This window comes from Eleutherodactylus coqui, chromosome 7 (genome assembly GCF_035609145.1).
Source record: "Eleutherodactylus coqui strain aEleCoq1 chromosome 7, aEleCoq1.hap1, whole genome shotgun sequence".
Taxonomy (NCBI): domain Eukaryota; kingdom Metazoa; phylum Chordata; class Amphibia; order Anura; family Eleutherodactylidae; genus Eleutherodactylus; species Eleutherodactylus coqui.
In genome coordinates, this window is record NC_089843.1 from 224,351,922 (window position 1) to 224,374,401 (window position 22,480).

The 22,480-nt window shown below is 44.2% G+C and overlaps 1 protein-coding gene across 1 annotated transcript in view; it reads right to left on the reverse strand.

Annotated features, from left to right (window-relative positions):
• The window catches only part of ADGRL3 (adhesion G protein-coupled receptor L3), a 604,084-nt gene that overhangs the window by 115,141 nt on the left and 466,463 nt on the right, over positions 1–22,480 (reverse strand). Inside the window, exon 23 of the mRNA XM_066574505.1 lies at positions 8,744–8,840. Within this exon, the coding sequence (XP_066430602.1) occupies positions 8,744–8,840 (97 nt within the window). The remainder of the gene's footprint in view (positions 1–8,743; positions 8,841–22,480) is intronic.

Sequence of the window (22,480 nt, forward strand, 5' to 3'; positions counted from 1 at the left end):
CGACTGATGACACAGACTTGCCATGCATACCCATACACATAAGCAGATGTTAGAGCTCTAAATTAAGAGGTATTGGTTCGTAAATTGGCCAAAATACTTAAGCCTGCAAGCCGCGATCAAGGCTACTGGTTGTCTTGCAGGTCCCTACACTAGCAAGACAACTGACCCCAAGCTGCAGGGAGAATGGCAGGACCCTACCTAATAAGCAAGATGATTGCCTCAATAAAGGCGGCCTGACGCTGGAACCTCGGTCCTGACTATCCCTTATGGGTCAATACATGGAACCAAAACAGACCGGCACACAGAACACAAATCACACAGCAACACACTAGGGTTAGCATGCCAGACACACAACCACATAGAACAGGACAGTTCACTCCTCATGTCTAGCCAACTGCACAGACATACAGAACATGATGCTGTTCACACCATATACACAGAACAGGGCTAGCCACACCTGATGTCTGGCCACCTGCACAAACACTGGACTAGCACCTTATTATACTATCCACACCTGATGTCTGGCCACCCGCACAGACATACAGAACATGACACTGTTCACACCATATACACAGAACAGGGCTATCCACACCTGATGTCTGGCCACCTGAACAGACACTGGACTAGCCCCTGTTCACACACATAACACATGTACAGGGATGCAAAACCAACAAACCCTAGAGTGAAGGGAAACCAGATTCCTCTTACAGAGAGAGGATATTTATCTGCAGCTAGACCAGTGGTGATCAGCTATCAGGAGAACACCAGACCCAGTCAGCTCAATCATTCTACACCTGTAGGGCTGTGCTGCTAGAAACCATGTGGTACAACAGATCCCAGCCAGCACAACTCTAACAGAAGAGCTGCTGTGATGGCAGGTACAGATTTACGGACCACTGCTGTGAATGCTGTCGAAGCAGGGAAGGCTAGAGATCAACTGAAGCTACTCCAGAGGAGCATTGTTACAAGGACATTGCCAACAGGGGGTGTGATAGTCTGCAGACCTGAAAGTGAGCATCATTGCAGAATCGTCAAATCCAGGAAGACATCAGGACAATCATCTGGATTTCTGTGGACCCGCGGTTGAGGAACGCTCCTGATTCCAGATCAGCTAGAAGCTGTCAGAGCCAGTACCACCATGCAACTAATGTAAATGAGGCTGGCCTCCATCAAAACTGATCAGTGTGCACACAGCAAGGACGTGTTAGTTAGGCAGCAGTACCAAATACACGGGCCATAGGGATTTACCCGGGCTTGTTTGTCAATGGGTCCTTCACATGCATATATAGTTTAAGGATACCACAAAACATGGAGGACTATTCCTTTTGTAGTAGTGCAGTACACAGAAGGGCCTGTAGAGGACCAGAGACAGGACTTCTGGTGCAAGGGTTAACCAAGGGGTGGAGCAGGAACGAGATAAAAAGCCAGTTCCTACCAAGAGAGAGGGAGAACCAGCGCAGCAGAATGAGGTGCTGCAGGCTGGTGGCCTGGAAAGGCAAGAGGTTGACAGGGTGACGCCCCTAACCTCAACACCCAGGTGGAGTGTGTATATATGGACTTTATGTTGTACGGAAGTATGTTATCTGGACTCTGTTAGGTTGTTGGTGCCGTGAATAAAGACTGGCAGGAGCCAGGAGAGTGTTTCTATACGGCTGGTGCCCATTCCGGTCTAGAAGTCAGCGATCCCGCAGGCAAGAGTACCCCCCTTGCCACACTTTGTTGACAGACTCCGCTAATTAATCTGCACTTCAGAGTTCCAGTTGCTTTATTAAGTCCAATTGTTCTACTGATATTGTGTGTTGCTGACATTGTAACTGTCCTATATAATATGTTACCTATTATACTTTACAAGTGTGTCTACAGTAACATTGGCAAGCCATAGGCAGCCCCACGGGACGGAACCGGCGCTGCTTGTTACTTTTGTACTCCCTTGTTACTCCCTACTGTAAGTACACCACCCAGCCCGCTCACTCCGATCGGCTAACACACTCAGACTAAACACCCCTGTAATACGAGCCTCACATGTTTGCCTACAGGACTTCACTAGAGCTGCACCCATCCTCTGGAACGCTCTACCCCAAGGCATCCGGACAATTCCCGATGCACGAAATTTCAGACGTGCCTTAAAAACGCACCTCTTCAGGGAAGCATACCAAATCTCCTGACCTAGTCCCTCGCCCCTCCCTATGGTGCCCCACCCTGTTTGCCTTCTAATAATTGATCTGTACATAATATTTCCTATTGCCTGTGTTCCCCACCCCCTGCACCTCCTGTACCACCCCCAACCCATTTGTGTCTAACCCAATGTACCTCACATTGTAATTGTTGTATTGTTTTGCATTTATCCATGCCTGAAAGCGCTGCGGAATAAGTTGGCGCCATACAAATAAAGATTATTATTATTATTTGTTTTTAACTCTTATATGGTTGAAATAAAAACAATTGTCGTCGGCATCGTCTCTTGTGTGCAAATCATCAGCCGCAACATCTTCTCCATGCAGAGTCTAGGCTGTTCTTCCACATGTCACCTCATCAGAGACCTTGTGGATAATCCCTTCACTCACTTGTACTGCATGACGGCGCCCCCTGTTGTTGGGACAATGACCTTCTAAACAGTTCATATATCCCATCGAAAGAGCAATTGGAAAAAAACTTGTAGATTTTGTATTTGCTGGAGCCAATGTTAATGGCTGGTAAAGCATGGAGTTCGGGGTAAGAATCCCATCATCCTCTGCCATTGTCTAACCAAGAAGTGTTGTGACAGGGAAAGCAATGAGCCATTTAAGAGCTCTATGGGAAGCGTCTGCACTAGTTACACCAACGCCCCAAACCACAAGTCAGCTGGAAACAAGTGCTGCTTCTGTGAGTACTGCATTGACAGCAGCTGTAGGACGGTGCAGGTTATACTGAAGAGTCACCATATAGATCTGGTATTTATATACGTCTTAAGTCAAGTAAATGTTTACCAAGATCTCGTTTCATGGAAAGATGAGGGAAAACTCTGTAGGCTTACTAGTGGATAATACAATTAAGTAGAAATAGCCATGCAAGTGAAATATAAAAAAGGGGAAACATTCGTAAAAGTTTTTTTCCCCTTTACACAATTTATTAAATGTTGCAAAAAAAGTAAATAAAAAGTAGAGAAAAAACCCTCCATATAATTTGTGAAGCCGCATCCATAATAACCATCATATAAAATATTACATCTAGCAAAAATACCAAAAAACAGGGAAAAAAGTCATCCAAAAGTCCTATGTACTGTACAACTAATGGTGCCCAAAAACTACAAGTCATCCTGCAAGAACAAGCAGCCACACGGCTCAGCTGATGGAAAATAACAATGCCCTGGACTCGGAAGGAAGAAACACGCAAAGATAAAAGTGCTTCTATAAGGGCTTATTCAGGCGACCGTATATCGGCCGCGCATTCACGCCGGCCAATATACGGCTTCCCTCTCTGCAGGGGGAGGAGGCTAGAAGAGTCGGGAGCAGTGCTCTGAGCTCCCTCCCCCTATCCACCGACTCTCCAGCCCCTCTCCGCCCCTCTGCACTATTTGCAATGAGGGGAGGCGGGACGGAGGCGGAGCTAATTCCTGGAACTATTAGGGATGGGATCCTGATAGTTAGTAGGATGCGGTCAGTCCAATAACCATCAGCATAGGTAGCGGCCATAGAAATGCTTCATTGTAAAAAGGAGAAAATAATGGACTGTGGGGGCGACGCTTCTAATGTAAACTGCAGAAGAGCAAAGGGATTAACTCAATTGCTTCTTTAAATGATATGCAGCATAAATAACGCGTTTCGGGGACGCAGCCCCTTCTTTAGAAATGGACAGGAGGAAATACAGGGCGGAGCAGGACATGAATATCCGGTTACATCACTGTATTTCTGTCTAGCCATTTCTGAAGAAGGGGCTGCGTCCCCGAAACGTGTTATTAGTGCTGGCTATAATGCAATTAATAAAGAACAAACTGGATTAATCGCTCTGCTTTTCTGTTCTTTACATTACAAGCGCTGCACATGCAGTCCAATATCTTCTCCTTTTTACAATTAGGCATGTCAGTTTAAGGGCTTTTCATAGGAGCGTAAATATGTAGCCGTGTGAAAGAACCTCCGCCTGTTCTATCTCAGTGCCTATTGTGCACTGCAATAGCTATTGAAATCAATGGGCGTGCGTAAACACACAGGAAATACGCAGGAAACCTATGCACTCACCGCGGACCCGTAAAACGGGTGGGATTTGCCTATTGGCATAAAAAGATTGCCGATAGGCAAGAGTGTATTTCGGCCGATGAATACGCTGCATATTCAGAGACTGGAATCCACTTAGACCTGTGTGATTGCACCCTTACATGCCACCAATGACTTGCCGTAGCAGGGATATCAGTGAAGTCAACACATCATCACCGCCGGTGGGACGACCAAGCGCCACGACATCCGTGAGCCGACCGTCTGAAAGCAGCGGTCAAGTATGAGATTTCCATGTAAATCCATAGAAGGATAAATCCATCCAACTTCCCTCGCACACGTGTACTGAGGCGGCCGATGCATTCTGCTAGGACCTAACAAAGTAACTGGGTAGATTGTGTTTACACATTAATTCACACTGATAGCAGTCCGGGGCCGACATGTACACGCAGTGCATAGGAGACCCTGTACACGCCGCCAGCAGACATCTGAGCCAAAACAACCTGTAAATCATGGTGTAACTGCTGACCCCCCTCCACCTGCTCTCACTAATAGAGGGGAGCCATGTCCGGGATCCCTATTACTACAGCAGTGCTGCCGCTCCACAGAGGACTCTGGACAAGGCTCTACATTTAGGAAATAGGCTGCATTGTTGAGGTTGGCCACAAGAGGGTGCTCTAATACAAGCAGAGGCTATTGTAAGCAGAAAGGTCTCAGAGAGGAGGAGGGCCAGCAGCCATGAAAGGGGTAGATGGTGTCATTGTGTGACATAGCGGGGCTCAGAGCAGCAGCCCCCGAGGCACAGGAAGAGCATCATGGACTGTGAGGTGACAGAGGCCATGGTGGAAGGTTAGTAGGCCACAGCCCTGCCGACAAGAGTGGCTCGAGGGGTCCCAGCGTCTGAGGAACACCCAGGGGGCCCTCATAACACGGGGCAGAAGATGTCACACCATGCAAGGAGTGGGAGACTCAGAAGAAGGTGACATCTCCATGGACCTGTATTCGGCGATAGTGCCATGGATTCAGATGTGACCAAGCTGCAGGTCCAACGACTATGGGGCCATGGTGGACTGCTGTGACCGGGGCACTACCTTCCTGAAGGGATTACAGATATGAAGGCATTACACAACATTGGCGGACTACCGGTCTACATGAGGGACTGATGTTTAGTAGTAGCAGAGGAGATGTGATGAAGCAATGCCATGTGCCTGTGTGTAGACATTGTACCGGGGTAACTAGGAGCGGGGTTAGGCACCAACCAGAGGTTACGTGGATGTCCTTTTACACCTACGTTGCATTAAGATGACACGAAGCTCCTAACTTGGTGACGTACTCCGACTCCTCCGGCTACATTGTCGAGCAGCTTCTGATCAGCTGGCTCGGTGAATAAGCTGCTGAACAGAAGCAACTCCCTTAAGGCTCATTCACACGAGCGTATGCATATGTCGGTCCGTGCATGCGCAGTATATTTAGGGGATGAAATACACTGTAGCGCTGCGGTTTCCTGCCTATCAGCACATCACATGAACAAACTTATTGACATGAATGGGTTCTGTTGCCAGCGTAATACACGGTGTATCTGCACTTGTGTGAATGAGCACTTACTGCATGAGAGGCACATGCCCGGCTGGCCCCCAGCTACGCGTATCATGGTGTCACTCGTGTGTAGCGTTGTCACTCTTACGCTTATCTACATTTGCCCCAATTTCTGACGTCTTTGCACTTTTATCACAATGTATCACTTTTATTATTATATACATTTTGCTGATTCCCGGTGTTACATCTCTTCGTTAATACGGTTATTAGCGAGAATACTGAATTGTGGGCTCTAATTTTTCAAGGGTGCGAATGGCCTCAATTAACGGACAAAATAATTGATATACGATTAATATAAACCGTGGATTCTTCTGGGCGCAAAACAGCGCAAAGAACAGAAAAGTGTTGTATAATTAATATAAATTGGAGGTTATTCAAATTAGAAAGGGGCCCACAGGTTACGGTTTCTTTCTCTTGCTTTCCTCTTCCTCCTCTGGACTCCACTGCACATTTGCTTCTTTGCCTCTCCACTCCCCCTACAAACGTCTTTCTAGATTAATTTATTTTTTTCCACAAGTTGGCTACACTGATGGGCACTGAGTCGGTGGCCAGGCGATCGGAGTCACATGATCGTGGCCAGGCGATTGGAGTCCCATTAACGTGGCCAGGCGATTGGAGTCCCATTAACGTGGCCAGGCGATCAGAGCCATGTGATCGTGGCCAGGCGATCAGAGTCACGTGATTGTGGCCAGGTGATCGGAGTTATATGATCATGGCCAAGCGATTAGAGTCACATGATCGTAGCCAGGTGATTGGAGTCCCATTAACGTGGCCAGGCGATCAGAGCCACGTGATCGTGGCCAGGCGATTGGAGTCACAGGATCGTGGCCAAGCAATCAGAGTCACATGATCGTGGCCAGGCGATTAGAGTCATGTGATCATAGCCAGGCGATTGGAGTCCCATTAATGTGGCCAGGCGATCAGAGCCACGTGATCGTGGTCAGGCGATCAGAGTCACGTGATCGTGGCCAGGCGATCGGAGTCACATGATCGTGGCCAGGCGATTGGAGTCACATGATTGTGGCCAGGCGATTGGAGTCATATGATCGCAGCCAGGCGATCTGAGTCACATGATCGTGGCCAGGCGATCAGAGTCATGTGATTGTGGCCAGGCGATCTGAGTCACATAATCATGGCCAGACGATCGGAGTCACATGATTGTGGCCAGGCAATCGGAGTCACATGATTGCGGCCAGGCGATTGGAGTCACATAATCATGGCCTGGCGATTGGAGTCCCATTTATGTGGGCAGGCAATCAGAGACACGTGATCATGGCCAGGTGATCGGAGTCACATGATTGTGGCCAGGCAATCAGAGTCATGTGATTGTGGCCAGGCGATCTGAGTCACATGATCGTGGCCAGGTGATCAAAGTCATGTGATTGTGGCCAGGCGATCAGAGTCATGTGATTGTGGCCAGGTGATCTGAGTCACATGATCGTGGCCAGCCGATCTGAGTCACATGATCGTGGCCAGGCGATCAGAGTCATGTGATTGTGGCCAGGCGATCTGAGTCACATGATCATGGCACTGGTGAGTCAAGCACTGCATTCACAGGCCCAATTGATGCCCAATGCTAACGGCCGGTCACAGGGCTGCATCACTAGCATAACTAGTGTCATGCATGGTCATGTGACTGGGGATAATGGATTGCCATGACAACTGGGCTTCCTGCACATTTTAGCAGAAGGTCGCAGGCACCAGTTAGTTTATTACTAGTATAATGTAGGGTACAGATGGTATTTTACAGCTGTGCCCTGGCTACTTGATATAGTGCTGGGGAGTCACCCTGGCACCATGACACCCCTGAAGACAACTTATGACACAACACTGAGAAGAAGAGGATTCTGCCCTTAAAGACAATAGTCTTAGCGAAGTACTTGTAGATTTGACTACTAGAATACACATTGTTCACCTTCTACACACAAATAGCTTCTCACCTTATTCTAGCCGTTCACTTTATTACTGCCTGTAAATTGACATTTGTAGCGGCATTCATACAGGTAAGAAGCTGCTCACTTGGTTATGTACGTAATGTATCGCTGCTTGTTAATTGACTATATGCACTGAACGCCCCCTTCATTAGAGACCCCCCTGCAGCGGTGCGCTGGACCTCTCTGGTCTGCAGACACGCAGGAATACATCATGCTATATATTCCACTGTGCAGGAATGTCGGCCCCCGCGGACAGGAAGCTTCTTGCCACTAACTAGATGGAGGTGCTCTAAATAGCTGACGGTAAGGGCTCTTCGCTTCACATGGCACACCTTAATCCTGTCAGCAGGAATCTGGCTTCATCAGACCAGGTGATGTTTTTCGGCTGCTCAGTGATCCAATTTTTCACTCTTTTACCCTCTGGACTCTCGCCTTACGCAACGATGACGCTTGAACTGGTCACCTGCGGTTATAGGTTCATGCTAGTTGGAGCAGCAGCGTTGGAGGGAGCTGTCATTTCCTTCAGTGTGCTCCACCTGTTTGCCACAATGTATCTTGGCATCATCTTCTGACCCCTTGTGTTGACAAGTAGTTCAAGTTAAAAGGATCCCCTTCTCGATCTACTCTCATCACCGTTGCGTGAGAAAACCCAGTAGGGTCGGCAGTTGGTGAAGTCCAGCAGGTCTAACACTATTCCAGTATGGATGCAGTGCTGCTCCCCTGGTGTAATCCTGCATGATGGGGTCACATGTCTAATCGTTAAGGCCAGGTGTCTCTAATGAAGAGGCCATTCAATGTATACTCCCACATATATGTGCTATTTGATTTCATTCTGTTTTAATGCTTCCATCCCATTAATCATGTGGCAGCAGATAATGCGATGTTCTACGTGTTGTTGGGATGGAGCGGTACATCCGGTCTTACTGCTATACCGGACGCTGCGGTTTGTAGCATTATTCCATTATTCTGTCTACCAACATAAAGCATACATTGTAATGGCAGCGATCTGATAGGAAGGATATTCACCTCTGTTGAGGGAGGCAGAGCTATTGATTTCTCCAGTAATAAAGGAAGACTCCGATTGCTTTCTCACCGTGTCATTCCACATTCTACGGATTCGGCTCTGAAAAGAAACAAACAATTCAATTAGAATCTGATGATGAGTCCTGGTCCTGAAGAGGACCTTCCCAGGAGCTTCTCTGGGCACTTTTCCTGATGATTTACTATTTGGATTTTGAAACAGTTTTCACATGTGCTATTTTTTTTTACAAAATGTCTGCAAGTGAACACAGCCTTGGGGAAGATTTAGGCCTGAAAAGATATTGATGAGGATTAGAGATGAGCGAGCCCTAAAATGCTCGAGTCCACATTATTCGAGTCGAGCTTTTCGCAAAATGTGAGTGCTCTACTTGAGTAACGAACCCAATTGACTACAATGGGAGACTCAAGCATTTTTGTATGGGGGACGCTGGGAGCCAAGCTTTTTTCTTCTAGGTTCATCTCTCTCTCCCCCCTGCCTGCCAGACAAAAAATTTGCCAATGACGCGCGCTGCGTCGCGGCGAAGAGGGGCCAAAACAGGCACGTCACAGCGGGGAGGAGCCAAAAACCGGGGCGCGGTCAAACAAGGCTTGATGCTCGTTCGAGTAACGAGCACCATTGTGTACGCTAATACTCGAACGAGCATCAAGCTCGGCAGAGTATGTTCGCTCAACTCTAATGAGGATAGGTCACACATATCAGATTGGTTGGGCCCCCCAATAATCAGCTGTCTGACGTGGCCAGGTACTTGGCATACACAGAGCATTCATTTCATAGTAGCTGTGCTTGGTATAGCAGCTCAATCCCATTCATGTGAATGAGACTGAGCTCCTCATAGGCCGGATGAGCATGATGTCAGAGACCAGAGAAGAGGCCATGGGGATCACCTGACTGGCAGCACTCCCCCGAACAGTGGATGCCCAACAATCAGATATTTATGACCTATCCTGAGAATATCTTAGTCCCAGAAATCCCCGTTGATGTTGTAGTAGAGAGCCAAATTACAACCACACTGCAGGAAAAGTGTGGATCTACTCTTTTTAATGGGTTTTACAGTCAAAACAGTAATCATGGTAAAAGTGTGGGAAAAAAAACACAAGAAAAAATGAATCTGGAAGTATTATTTTTACAATTGCAATATTTTTGCCAAAATTACCAAAATAGCTGCAAAAATGGACAAAATCATGAAAATACATTTATATATATATATAACTGAAAGGGGTTGTCTTATTATTACACATTTCTTTTCTCTGAAAGCTTACATCACACATTTTTGTGTCTAGATATTGCTATTATATTGCTTGTTATCGTGAGCCATGGTTTTCTTTCGAACGTCTAAGGGGTCTTGCGTCGGTGAACAGACATGCTCAGTAGCTCAGTCCCACCACTCACATAATCATGCAGTTAAGTGGAACAAAATGGAAAGAAAAGCAATGGCACCATTTTTCAGGGGATTCAGCTTTTGCAACATGCATGGTGCGGTCTAAGTGACATGCTAACTTCATTCTGTGGGTCGCTACCATTATGACAATACTATGGTTATAGAATTTTATTGTTTTACTACTTAATTAAAAGCTATCTTACTGAAAAAAAATGTCTACATATTGAGAGCCCCAAAACGTTTACCTTTTCCCTTCCATGGGTGGGGGCTCGTTTTTGTGAGATGAACTGCAGTTTTTATTGCTACCATTTGTGCGCACATATGACTTTTTGACAACTTGTTATTAAATTGTTATTAAGATATGGGATGACCAAAAAAAACAACACATTTCTGGCATTATGCTTTTATTCTAACAGCAATCCCCCTAGGAGATTAATAATGCAATAATTAGACAGCTCAAACATTCTGGAAGCAGTGATACCAATTATGTTTATGTGAAAGTATTAAGAGTATCTATGTTACATTTGTTATTCAAAGGGTTAATATAGCTTAGTCTGAAGCACTTAAACCAGCACAAACCTGAGTATATTTAGTAGCGGGAGACCATTTTTGAGCATTTCCTTGAGACCATATTTAGTCATTGTATCCCCATTCTTGTACATTTATCAGATTAAGATAATAAGCAAACATCACATTATGTATTCCTTCATCAATGTTAGACTTTGTAAAGTTATGGTCCTTTTCTACAGCAATGGGGTGCAATGTGGGGCATTGTTCACTGCAATTGGACTATTATACCTTTCTTTGGTCTACTTTTCGCAATAAAAACTCCTGTGATTGAGCTACTTTGGAGCTTTGGAGCAACACTTAATTGTTCCATGTTGTATTCTCATGCAGTGAGCCGTACAAACTATTGGGCAAACATGCTTGATAAGTCTTTGATACCACTTGAGTATCACTTAAATTAAGGGATTACTCCAACATTTTCTGGTGGAGAATGCGGGCATGTGAAATGTTCTGACAATTGTCAAGGTCTCCAGACAGTGGACCTCAGGCAAATACAAGTTGGCATGGTAAAGCAAGGCCATTGTTTCTTACACAACTTGGCATCTACCTACTGTATTGGAAAGGTACAGTTTTTACTTCTACTTTACTTGCCAGATCATCAACCAGAGTATTTTGTATACGTGAACTAGCTGTTCATTTGCAGTGTGAGATTGCCATACAAAAAAGGTTATTTGAGCTGGAAAGTAGCGGCTGTTTTCAGTGACCCTGTGGGCCCTGACAGACAGACTGCTAGGATAGTGAGAACTCACTTATGTCTGGTGAATCTGCATGTTCTTTTGCTCTGTGCTCAAGGGAAAGATTTTGATTGGGTCATATGAAATAGTGTATGCACTCCAAGATAGATAACTAGACTTATTTGAAATCATAGAGGAATGCATGTGAATAACCTGTACAAATGAATGTAACATATTGTAAGAATGATTTGCACTGGATAGATGTAAATTGCGTTGAAGGTTTCAATGTCATACTGGTAGTTTTGTGTTTATTCAGTCTGTGCATTTGTTAGAGTTGTTGTAGATCAGAGAAAGGGCTACTCAACCACCAGATTGTTGTAATAAGATTTAGGGATTCCGACTAATGCATCTAAAGACTTCAGGGAGGTTTCCATTATGACGCTGCCACACAGCCTATTTAGGATGGGCATCCTAAGTAGTAAATATCCAAAATATACAGGGGAAAAAGAGAGATGACCATGGTGGAAGTCATGCTCAATCATTCTGGCAAATGGGCGCTGCTGAAGTGCCAAAAGATATTCAAAAAAGTGGGTATGCCAAAGCCAAGATGTGTGGATAAGGGAAAGTAGAGAAAATTTGAGAAAGAATGTAAAGGTTGGATAGTAGATCATAACTTAAAGAAAGAAGTGGATGGGTGGATTAAAGTGTCACAGAAATAGTGTGTCGGAGGTTACAAACAAGTTGAATTGAAAGGATGTTTTATATACAGTGACTTAAAATTGACTGATACAAAAGAGGTCATAGAGAATGGAGCAGCTCCGCTGGTGTGGCCTTGGCCCTAATTGTATGTCTTCCACTGACTTCTCATCACAAAATAATGATGCAACAGAGCTAAACTTGTACTAACTGTGGCCCACAGAACCATCAATGCTAACTATTAAATCAACTGTCATGTACTCTTCTCAGGGGGACAAAGCCTTCCAATCCCTGCATGGTCACAGCAACTAGAGTAGTACAAGGATATGCAGCAGCAAACGGACAAAAACCACAGATAGTTTTAAGCCACACTGCTTATAAACCCTGGACACTAACAGACCATATGACCTTGATTAAGGGGTTGCCTGATCCCTATGGGATTTGCTACATAACTGCAGACTATTCAAACAAGATACACTGCTACCATGGCTGACTTGATTTCCCTGGTTTTGGCTTACAGAGATGATGGGTCATTGTTGTCACAAATAGAGCCAAATTGCCCATAATGTGGTGTGGGTAAACAAGAGAATGAAAGAACTGAGCAGTCAGGAAAGAATTTTGTGCAGTGTGTACAATGTTGGGCTAAGAAAAAGTTCAGACTGGAGAATTTTAAGTGCGTAAAAAACAATAGAGCACCTTAAAATAAAAGTCTTCCCTGTGTGACTAGCCCATGGGATATACCTGGTTTGGGGAAAAGTGTAATCAAAAGGTGGAAAGTTGTGAAACTATTAAGAGTCACTGTATTATACTTGTTATTCAAAGATTTAATATAGCTTAATATGAAGCACTTAAAACGTCACAAACCTGACTGAGCTAATCTTAGGAAAGGGGGATTCTGAGCATTTCCTAGAGACTATAGTTAGAAATGGTATCCACATTTTTGTACTCTTATCAGATTAAGATAATGTAAGCATTATGTGTTCATTCATCAGCGTTAGACTTTGTAGTGATTTGTTACTTTTCTAAAGCAATGGGGTGTGGCTTGGAAAGTTGTCCACTGTGATTGGACTATTATAGCTTTCTTTGTTCTGTATTTTGCAATAAAAACTCCTGTGAGTGAGCTACTTCTTCAGGAGAGCTTTAGAACGACACCTAATTGCTCCATATATACATAACATAGGGTAGGGGAAGACATGAACTGAGCTACAGAAAATGTCAAGGTAAAATAGAGGAAGCAAAAGATGGGACAAAGAAAAAAACAAAACAAAATTCAGTGCAAATAATAACAAAAGGTTTAACAGAAAAATTATAAATGAATGGATTTAGATAGTGGCAAAACATGAGAAGCAATTTATACATGGTAGTGGTTATAGTGTAATAATAGTAAAACATAGTAATAGTGATATCAGCATGACTAGTATCAAGAGGGCACAGTAAGGGTGGGTTCACATGGGGCGGAATTGCTGTGGAATTGCACAGCCAGCCAAGTGGACGAGATTTTGCAAGAATCACGTCCACACGCTGCGGTCAAGCTGTGCGGAAACGGACATGCAGCGCAGAATTCAATTCCGCAGCATGTCAATTCTTTTCTCATTTCCACTGCAGCCTCTCTCCTCTCTATGGGAAGCAAAAGCTGCAGCGGAATCTAGCAGGTTTTCAGTGTGGCCATTCTGCAAGAATTCCGCTGGAATTCCGTCCCGTTTGAGCCCAGCCTTGTAGTGGAAAACATATAAATAAAGAATAAATAAGACCCAAACAATTAATAAGAACAGAGACAGTGGATTATGACAATAAGATCTGTAAGCATAAAAACTAACAAATAGACAATAAAAATAGGAGACGATACAATTACTGAAAGGTAAATGATGACTATTCAGACCATATATTAACTAATGGATAAAAAATGAAATAAAATACATAGTTGTAATAAAAAATATTACAACGGGCAAAAACATTACTAATAATGAAAACATTGTTAAAAATGGTAACAATGGGATGAGTCTTGTGAAACTGAAGTGGATGGGGTGTAAAGGGCTGTGACAACAGGGGGTTACTCACTCACGGGGATCGCCATCTTCTTCCATAAGATGGTTGGCACCACTCGCACATAGACTCTGAACAACCGGATTCTTCAAATCTCTGGCATCTGCCAGCATTATTGCACACAGCAAAAGGTTTACAGTATCACACACTGCATGTACACCGGAAGACAATCAACATCTGGGTTTCCAACCCCCAGTGTCCTTGTCACTATACCCATCTGGGCTGTCTAGGGGATTTTCTTCCCTGTCAGTCTCATGACAGACACAGTCTAGTTCTCACTGGACCTCCAGCTTGCAGCTCCTGAAGCTGCCTCAGCAACCTTTTCCCTCTGGGTGTGGCAGGAACCCATACTTTTATCTTTCTTCCTGCCACGCCCACAGGTGTTCTCTCCCATTGGTTAACACCTGAATTCCTGTCTACAGTCCTCTAGAGGCCATTTTGTGCACTGCATTTCTACATATCCCCCTCCACCCCTCTGATAAAGGTCGTAGGACTAATCACAGCCCTCGACCCTCCAGTGTCAAAACTCCAGACTTGGGGATCTCTCTCTCTCTCATTTTTACTAAAACTTTTCATGTTCCTTAACTGGCACTTTCCTAGATGCCGTCTCTTTACCTTGAATCTCTTGCCGAAACTCATCTCTCTTATGCTCTCACTCTACTGCTCATTCCTGAACTTCCATTGCCTTCAGTTGCTTCTCTTCAGGTCCTTGTGTAGAGTCTGTCTCTACTAATTCTGTTTTGCTATTTTCTGCAACTTCTTTCACATTATTCTCTTCACACAGCTTCTGGGGCCTCTTTTTCAGTCTGTGCTTCTTTAGTCGATTTCTCAGTTTTAGCAGCCTTACCTTCTGCCTTCTTTTGCACACAACTCTTCACAAACTGTTCAAGTATAGCGCCCAGCCTACCTACTAGAAAAGCAAGTGATCAAACTTCTTCTGTTTCTTCTCCAAGTTGGGCACAATCTGACGTTGGTGATCATGCTCCACAGTAATATCTTCTCATTCCTGCTGAAGACTTGTTTTAAACTTCCCAAGTTTATCATAAGCAGCTGCTTTTTCTTTGTGGCTTCTAATTCTCTTCGAATTTTTCTCTTCTGCTTCTCAACAGAATCCAAGCACTTGGTATTCTCCTCTACTTTCTACTTCATACCCGCAACCATATTCTGGAGTATCAAAATCTGCTTGGGCAGGTTTTTCTTCATTTTGGCATCATCTTCTAACTGCTGACAGAATACATTTCTCACATCTTCATTCTCCTTAAGTGTGCACTAAGGCCAAGCCTCTATTGTGTCTCTTGCACCAGTTTCTGAGACTCTTGGATCTGCAATTCCATTTCCACTTGCAGTCTATTTGCCTTCTCAGACAGCTCTGTAACCTGTCGCCTTCAGTGATTTTTACTTGTAGCTTTTGAACCTGCGCCTCTACTTTTTCTCTTGTCTTCAGAGTCACTCTTGTCTTGGATAAGTACCGTTATCTTACTGTTCAACTCTTTGCGCTCACTTTTCAGAGCCTGTTTAGTTTGCTCTATGGGTTCGGTCAGTTCCTCCACAACATGAGCATGTTTCAGTTAAAGCTCCTGGAACTGAGCTTCATATAGCCTTCTCAGCTAAGCTTTTCTTCAACTGGGGCACCTCTTGTTCATGGACCAATGAATGGGAAAGTATCCAGCACTCATAAGGATACAGTGAGTGAAAATGACTTACTCAAGGGGATATGTCTCCTGTCCTCAAGACTTCCCTAGTATGGAACAATGCAGCTAGTGGATGAAAAAAGTTTCAGATGTTTTATTAAATCACACTCGAACAGAGCGAGGAGAGGTCCATGGAGTACAACAGAGGGTATGCAACGCATTTCGGGGTAGAGACTCCTTTTTCAAGCATAATTAGTGTGAACAAAAGGACTCATATAGTGGGCTAAATGCAGCCGGTTTCTATGATGGTCGCGTCCAGGTGACGTGTCTCAGGGTCAGCACACCCGGATGACGTCACATGGCACCAGGGGACCACTGCTGATTGGCTGGAATCGGCACACGTGACGGGGGTGGAGCTACGCGATGACGCGTAGAAGGGGGCGGAGCCAGAATGCCGCTCGTGCCAGGCCGAACAGATGGGAGAAGACCCTTCTGCGCAAGCGCGTTTAATCGGGAGATTAGACGCTGAAATTAGATGGAGCCATGGAGACGGGGACGCCAGCGCAGGGAAGGTAAGTGAATAACTTCTGTATGGCTCATATTTAATGCACGATGTATATTACAAAGTGCATTAATATGGCCATACAGAAGTGCTTAACCCCACTTGCTTTCGCGAGACAACCCCTTTAAGAGCAATGAAACTAGAAACATTTGGAATATGGCTGATTGGAATGAAGTAAAACTAGAGGTATACACCATAAATAAGACATGAATTATCTAGGATCAAAAATATCATATTTTTTCAAACATTTCTTTAAGACGAAAGATCCAAAACATTACCAGGTTCTACCTTCTCTACTGGGGTCACTTTCAAGGCTGTGGCATCCTTGTTATGAAAATACGTGAAATGCTTAGACACACCTTGTTTAAGGTACTCATAAAATATTAAACTAAAGCTTGTTGATCCATGTCCTTAGAGCATTGGTAGTTCTGCCAATGTATCTGAGATGACCATGACACTCAATCAAATACATTACATATGAAGAATTGCAAGTAAGAGAATGTTTAAGTCTTATTGGGGGGTTTCCTGGGGAAATAGAGATACTGCGTTGAATCACTTGACAAAATTTACATCTTTTGGATCCACATCTAAAAAGTTCCTGTAGGGCCACTAGAAGGAATATTCATACTGGTGGAAGATGTGGAAGAAACAGTAGGTGGAGAAGAGGGAGCTAGGATATTCTTTAGAATTGTGTTCCTGTGAAAAAATAATCCTTGGTGTTCTACAAATGTCATGGCCAAGAAAGGGATCTCCCCTAAGAATATCCCAATGCTTTCTTAAAATTGTTTTCAATCCAGAGTGCTGTGTGTTGTAACATGTAATAAAAGCCATTTTAAAAATAGAATTTCTGTTTTCTCTTGCTCATGGAGTGCTTCCTGGGCCTCTTTGAAGTCCAGTATATCTTCCAAGACCTTTGTCGAATTCCAAGTTTTCTTTGAGTTCACTTATCTGAGACTTCCCATTTTTCTTAGCTAATCGAATTTTCAACTCTGCCATTTGTGTTTGCATCTCTACAATTTGATTATGCAATTCTGTAGAATCTCCTTCTGACTTGCAACACTTCATCTCTAACCCTGGGCTCTCATTTTTTCAAAATCCTGTTCACGCTGTGTAGCTTGCTTTTCCAGACATAGCCTGAGATCAGCTTCATCCGATGAACCTATCTTAGGGTGCCCACCCACTGGCATTTGCGATTTTCGTGCGTGAAAAACGCCGCGTTTTCCGTGTGATTTTCGCGGCATTTTTTGCCGCGTTTTCGCGGCGTTTTCGCGGCTTTTCCATTAATTTCCATTGACTTTCATGGGTGCATTAGGAGAAAAATAAGGACACATATGCAACTGACAGTTGCTACGTTAAAAATCGCAACGCAACGCAAAAAAAAACACCAGTGGACAGGAGTACATTCAATTCTAATTGCTCTTGAGAAAAAACGCAAAACGCAAAGAAAAAAAAATCGCCAGTGGGTGGGCGCCCTTAATGATAAGTTTATCGCGGAGAATCCTGGTAAATCGCTGCATTTTGAGATGTCAGTGATATTCCTTTCATGTACATTGGGCTGCGCTTTCCATAGTTATCCTATGGAAAGCGTTCACTGCGTTGCCTGCGTATGGATTATCGCTGCGGGTAACATAGTGAAATATTGCCCGTGGACAGGAGGCCTAATAGTAATATGAGGGGATTGTCGTTGTAGTTTGTGAAATGCATTACAAGAAAATGGAATAATAATGAAACTAATTTGGAATTAAATCAATGAGGTAGAAGATAGTAATAAATGAAAAAATAATTAAAAATCCATCAGGGGAGGCGGAGCTATAACCGGCAAGCGAGGGGTTAAATAAAAAAGAGTGCCGAGCAGCGACATATTAAAAACTAAATAACTTGTAATATATGAACGGAGGGAGATCTGGGACTGATAAGGGAAGGGGTAAGATAAGGAATACATTACTGAGCGCACACAGACCAACTACTGAAGGTGTGATGTGCGGGTAATGAGGACAACTGATCTGGGAGGGCGGGGGGCGATGGTCCTGGGGGCTATTTCATGCAGTGTATGTGGAGCATTGTAAAGACTGCAGGAACATGGATGGAGGAAGGTGATATGTTGGACCTGGATTGGGATCCATAAAATGGGATAAAGAGGTATTTTGTGTGTAATGTGGAAGAGATGGGAAGATGTATTAGTATCAATATAATGACTATGGGGGGATGTAACTATTAGGAAATGTTTCATCTAATCAAATCAATGTGCATATAATACAATTTAAGAAATGTTTCAAAATAGTCAGGCAGGTGGAGTAAAATGATGAACGCGTTTCGGCACTATAGCAGGCGCCTTCTTCAAGCATTTAGCCTTCTAATGCTGCTTTTGTGCCGAAACATGTTTATCGTTTCACTGTTGTGCCCTGTAAGTCTTGGCACAACGAGCGTGGAGACGTATTCTGCACTCTCCAGCACTACTACATTGCACCCGCCTGTGGATATTTGGCCAGCATTGCCCATGCGCTCTCCTTGTTATCTTAACCTGGATTCCTGCAAGACTCTGGAAACACCTGATAATTTCAATGCTAATCATAAATTCGAGGTGCTAGCGTGTTTAATCCCATGTCAGGAACCCCATTAGACACCATGTAAATCCCATTTCAACATATATCTACTTAAGCCTGTGTATACTACTTTATATCAAGGCGCTGTCCCGCTTCTTCCTGTTATCTTTGGAAACAGAGTGTTAGGTGCCCTGTTCAGACACAATCTTCTGCTTCTGTGTCTGGCAAATATGGGTGTCGACCCATTTTCTCTGTTCCCTGAGCTTATGTTCACTCTCTTCCAGCACTCCTAGGGTTAATGACTTCTGGTCTCCTCTTCAGCTGATGCTCCTTTTCTAATCACCATCCTACATGGCTGCCCTGGGCCTTTCAGACCTTGCTGCAGTGTTGTTGAGAGTTTGTTCCCTTCACTTCATGTCCAGACGCTGCTTCGGCAGTTACCTTGCTACCTTGCGTTCTGCTTGCGTTCTGTGTTCTTTGTTGTGTACTCTGAGGTCTGTTGTTCCGTTGTCCGCTTCTCTGTTTATCCTTGTCCGCTTGTTCCTCCTTTGTCTCTGTACTCCCCAGTGTTGTTCCATCTTTGTCCTATGAGTGTTCTGGCCCGCCAAAGTAAGTCAGCGCCTAGAAGAAGACCGTGGGGTCGTCCTTATCGGGACGAGTGCTCTGCTTGTAGGCAGGGGTCTTCTTCTCATGGTTATCAGTTCAGGGCAAGACACCTTCCCTAGTTTCCATCCATATACGGGGCTGTTCATCTGGTATCTTACCTCTCACGCTGGGGTTGGCTGTCAGCTGTGCTGGATTGGATCTTCACTTACCCTGTAGGTTTACACAGTGGTTCTACATCCACAGTCCTTACACAGAGGGTTTAGTATTCAGATCCAGAACATTTCTCTCTTCTTGAGTGTTCCAAATCTTTCGTGGACATGTGGTGAGATCTGTTCCAGAGTTATTATGAAGGCATGAGAGATATGATAATATATAAGAGCCACTTGACAGGAGACACTATGATGTAAACCTCCATGTTAGATCTGTACATTGTACATCGTCACATACTGGCATGAGCATTGTCAGAAATATACCTACAAGGAACAATTTATAAAAGACCTGATTTTTTTATTTTTCTTTGTGGCAAAACTAGTGAATTCAGTTACTTTTTAGGAGGCACTTGATCATATCATAGAATGGTATAGTTAGAAGGGACCTCCAGGGTCATTGCCTACAACCCCCTGCTCAGTGCAGGATCACTAAATCATCCCAGACAGATGTCTGTCCAGCCTCTGATCACTTCCATTGAAGGAGAACTGCCCACCTCCCGTGGCAACCTGTTGCACTCATTGATCCCCCTCCCTGTCTAATATCTAATCTGTGTCTCCTCCCTTTCAGTTTCATCCCATTGCTTCTAGTCTTTCCTTGTGCAGATGAGAATAGGGCTGATCCCTCTACACTGTGACAGCCCTTCAGATATTTGTAGACCGCTATTAAGTCTCCTCTCAGCCTTCTCTTCTGCAAGCAAAACATTCCCAGATCCTTTAACCGTTCCTCATAGGGCATGATTTGCAGACCCCTCACCATCTTGGTAACTCTTCTCTGAACTTGCTGCAGTCTGTTGATGTCTTGTATAAAGTGCGGTGCCCAGAACTGGACCCAGTGTTCCAGATGAGGTCTGACTAAGGAAGAGTAGAGGGGATAATGACCCCACGTGATCTAGACTCTATGCTTCTCTTAATACATCCCAGGATTGTGTTTGCCTTTTTGGCTGTTGCATCACATTGTTGACTCATGTTCAGCCTATAATCTATTAGTATACCCAAGTCTTTTTCACATGTGCTGCTGCTTAGCCCAATTCCTCCCATTCTGTATGCTTTTTTCATTTTTCTTGCCCAGATGTAGGACTTTGCATTTCTCCTTGTTAAATATCATTCTGTTAGTCGCCGACCACTGTGCAAGCTTTTCTAGATCTTTTTGAATACTCTCTTCCCCAGTGTTAGCTATCTTTGTGTTGTGGGCTAAAGAAAACTAAAAGACATCAAGCACCTCCTAATTTCTTTTCAACTATAGTAGGCTGCTACAAATACTGTATGAACATTAAGAATGGGGTAACCAGAGTTATACATGATCCCTACTACCGTGCTTTCTGATGCCATTTTTTGTATATGTTTTCTAGTATCCAAATCCAGTCATTTATCATTTTTATGTTCTAAAGTACAAGCATAGAAAAATCACAGAACGATGGCCAATAGAAGGAGATCATCAGTGCAGCGTTTGTCCGTTTCTTCTCCCCTCTCGCATGATGGCATCAAAGGTCTTTTACAATGGCAGATGTTTACCCGTTAACCAGCACTAACTGACATTGTGTCCATTCATGCTCCTGAGTGTCATTTACATGCTAAACCTATGATACAGTTTAACACTTAAGGGCTGCAGACGTTTGCAAGTAATCAGTTGTTTTGAAATCATCCAGGAACGGAGCGTTGTGCACAGCCGGCCGATTATAATATTGGAAGCTGGATGTGAGCGGGACACAGCCTGCCAAATCTGGAGCTAATAGAAGCGAAATCCGCCACTTCCGTGGATTTCAGGATATAAACAGAGTTTTATTTCAATTTCATGGATAAAAAACATCTTCAAAAAATGCGCTTCCGTGTTTCGATCAGAGTTCTTATTCATAGCAAACACAAAAGAACAATGAGGTAAACGGCCAACAACAGAATGACTTGCCCTATAGACCTCTGACCGGCGCTCACCGGACATACCCGAATAGAACACATCCGCACCTCGCTAGGCTAATTAGCCTTCTAATCCACAACGGTGTGAAGACACGCAATCTACCTCTAATCCCTTGTTTGCGCACAGATATGTTGTGCTGCCGCGACCGTTTTTGGCCAAACACTCGTCTGAATAAGCCCTTAAGGACACAATGAAGGTCCTCGCTGAACAATAAAGAAAGTGCATTTGAGTAAAGAAATGCTAAATTAGGGTTCATGTTTTCAACTGCATAAAGTTTGGAATTTGGCCGTATTAAAAATATTTAGCGCCATGATATGTAGTTCGGGATGTGAGGCTAAAAGCTCCTACAGCTGCGCAAAAGTCAACTCCAAGTTTGTATTCTGAGAACAAAGAAAACAAAACCCAGTAATGGGTGAAGGACGCCACAAGTGCGACTCATGAAGTGTGTCAAGCATGTGGTGAGGATGGCGGTGATGGGGGGGCATATAAAACATCTTAGATTTACTCGACCACCACATTTGTCGTTTCTTTATTCCCCGACAGAGCCTTGTGCCTCCGGCCTGTGGCAGGCGTATGTGTATCTGGGCACACATTTGCACTCCTTTTTTGCTGAATGGGCATGGTGTTTTTGCATGGGCATCGGCGTATTTTACTGCACTTTTTGCATACACAAGATTACGCACACCGATGTCCTCAGCCACTGATAAGGCCACTTACATTAATAGCGCTGAGTATTTACTGCGTTGACCGACGTGTCTGATGTTAGGATTCCCCAGGTTGGGAACTTTGGGTTTGGTATCTCTGGGGAGAGAGGGGGATGGGGGGAAAAAAATGGGCAACTGTAAGGGACAGAAAAAACTTTGATGACCAAAATGTGTGAAATATCCCTGCTGGTGCCTC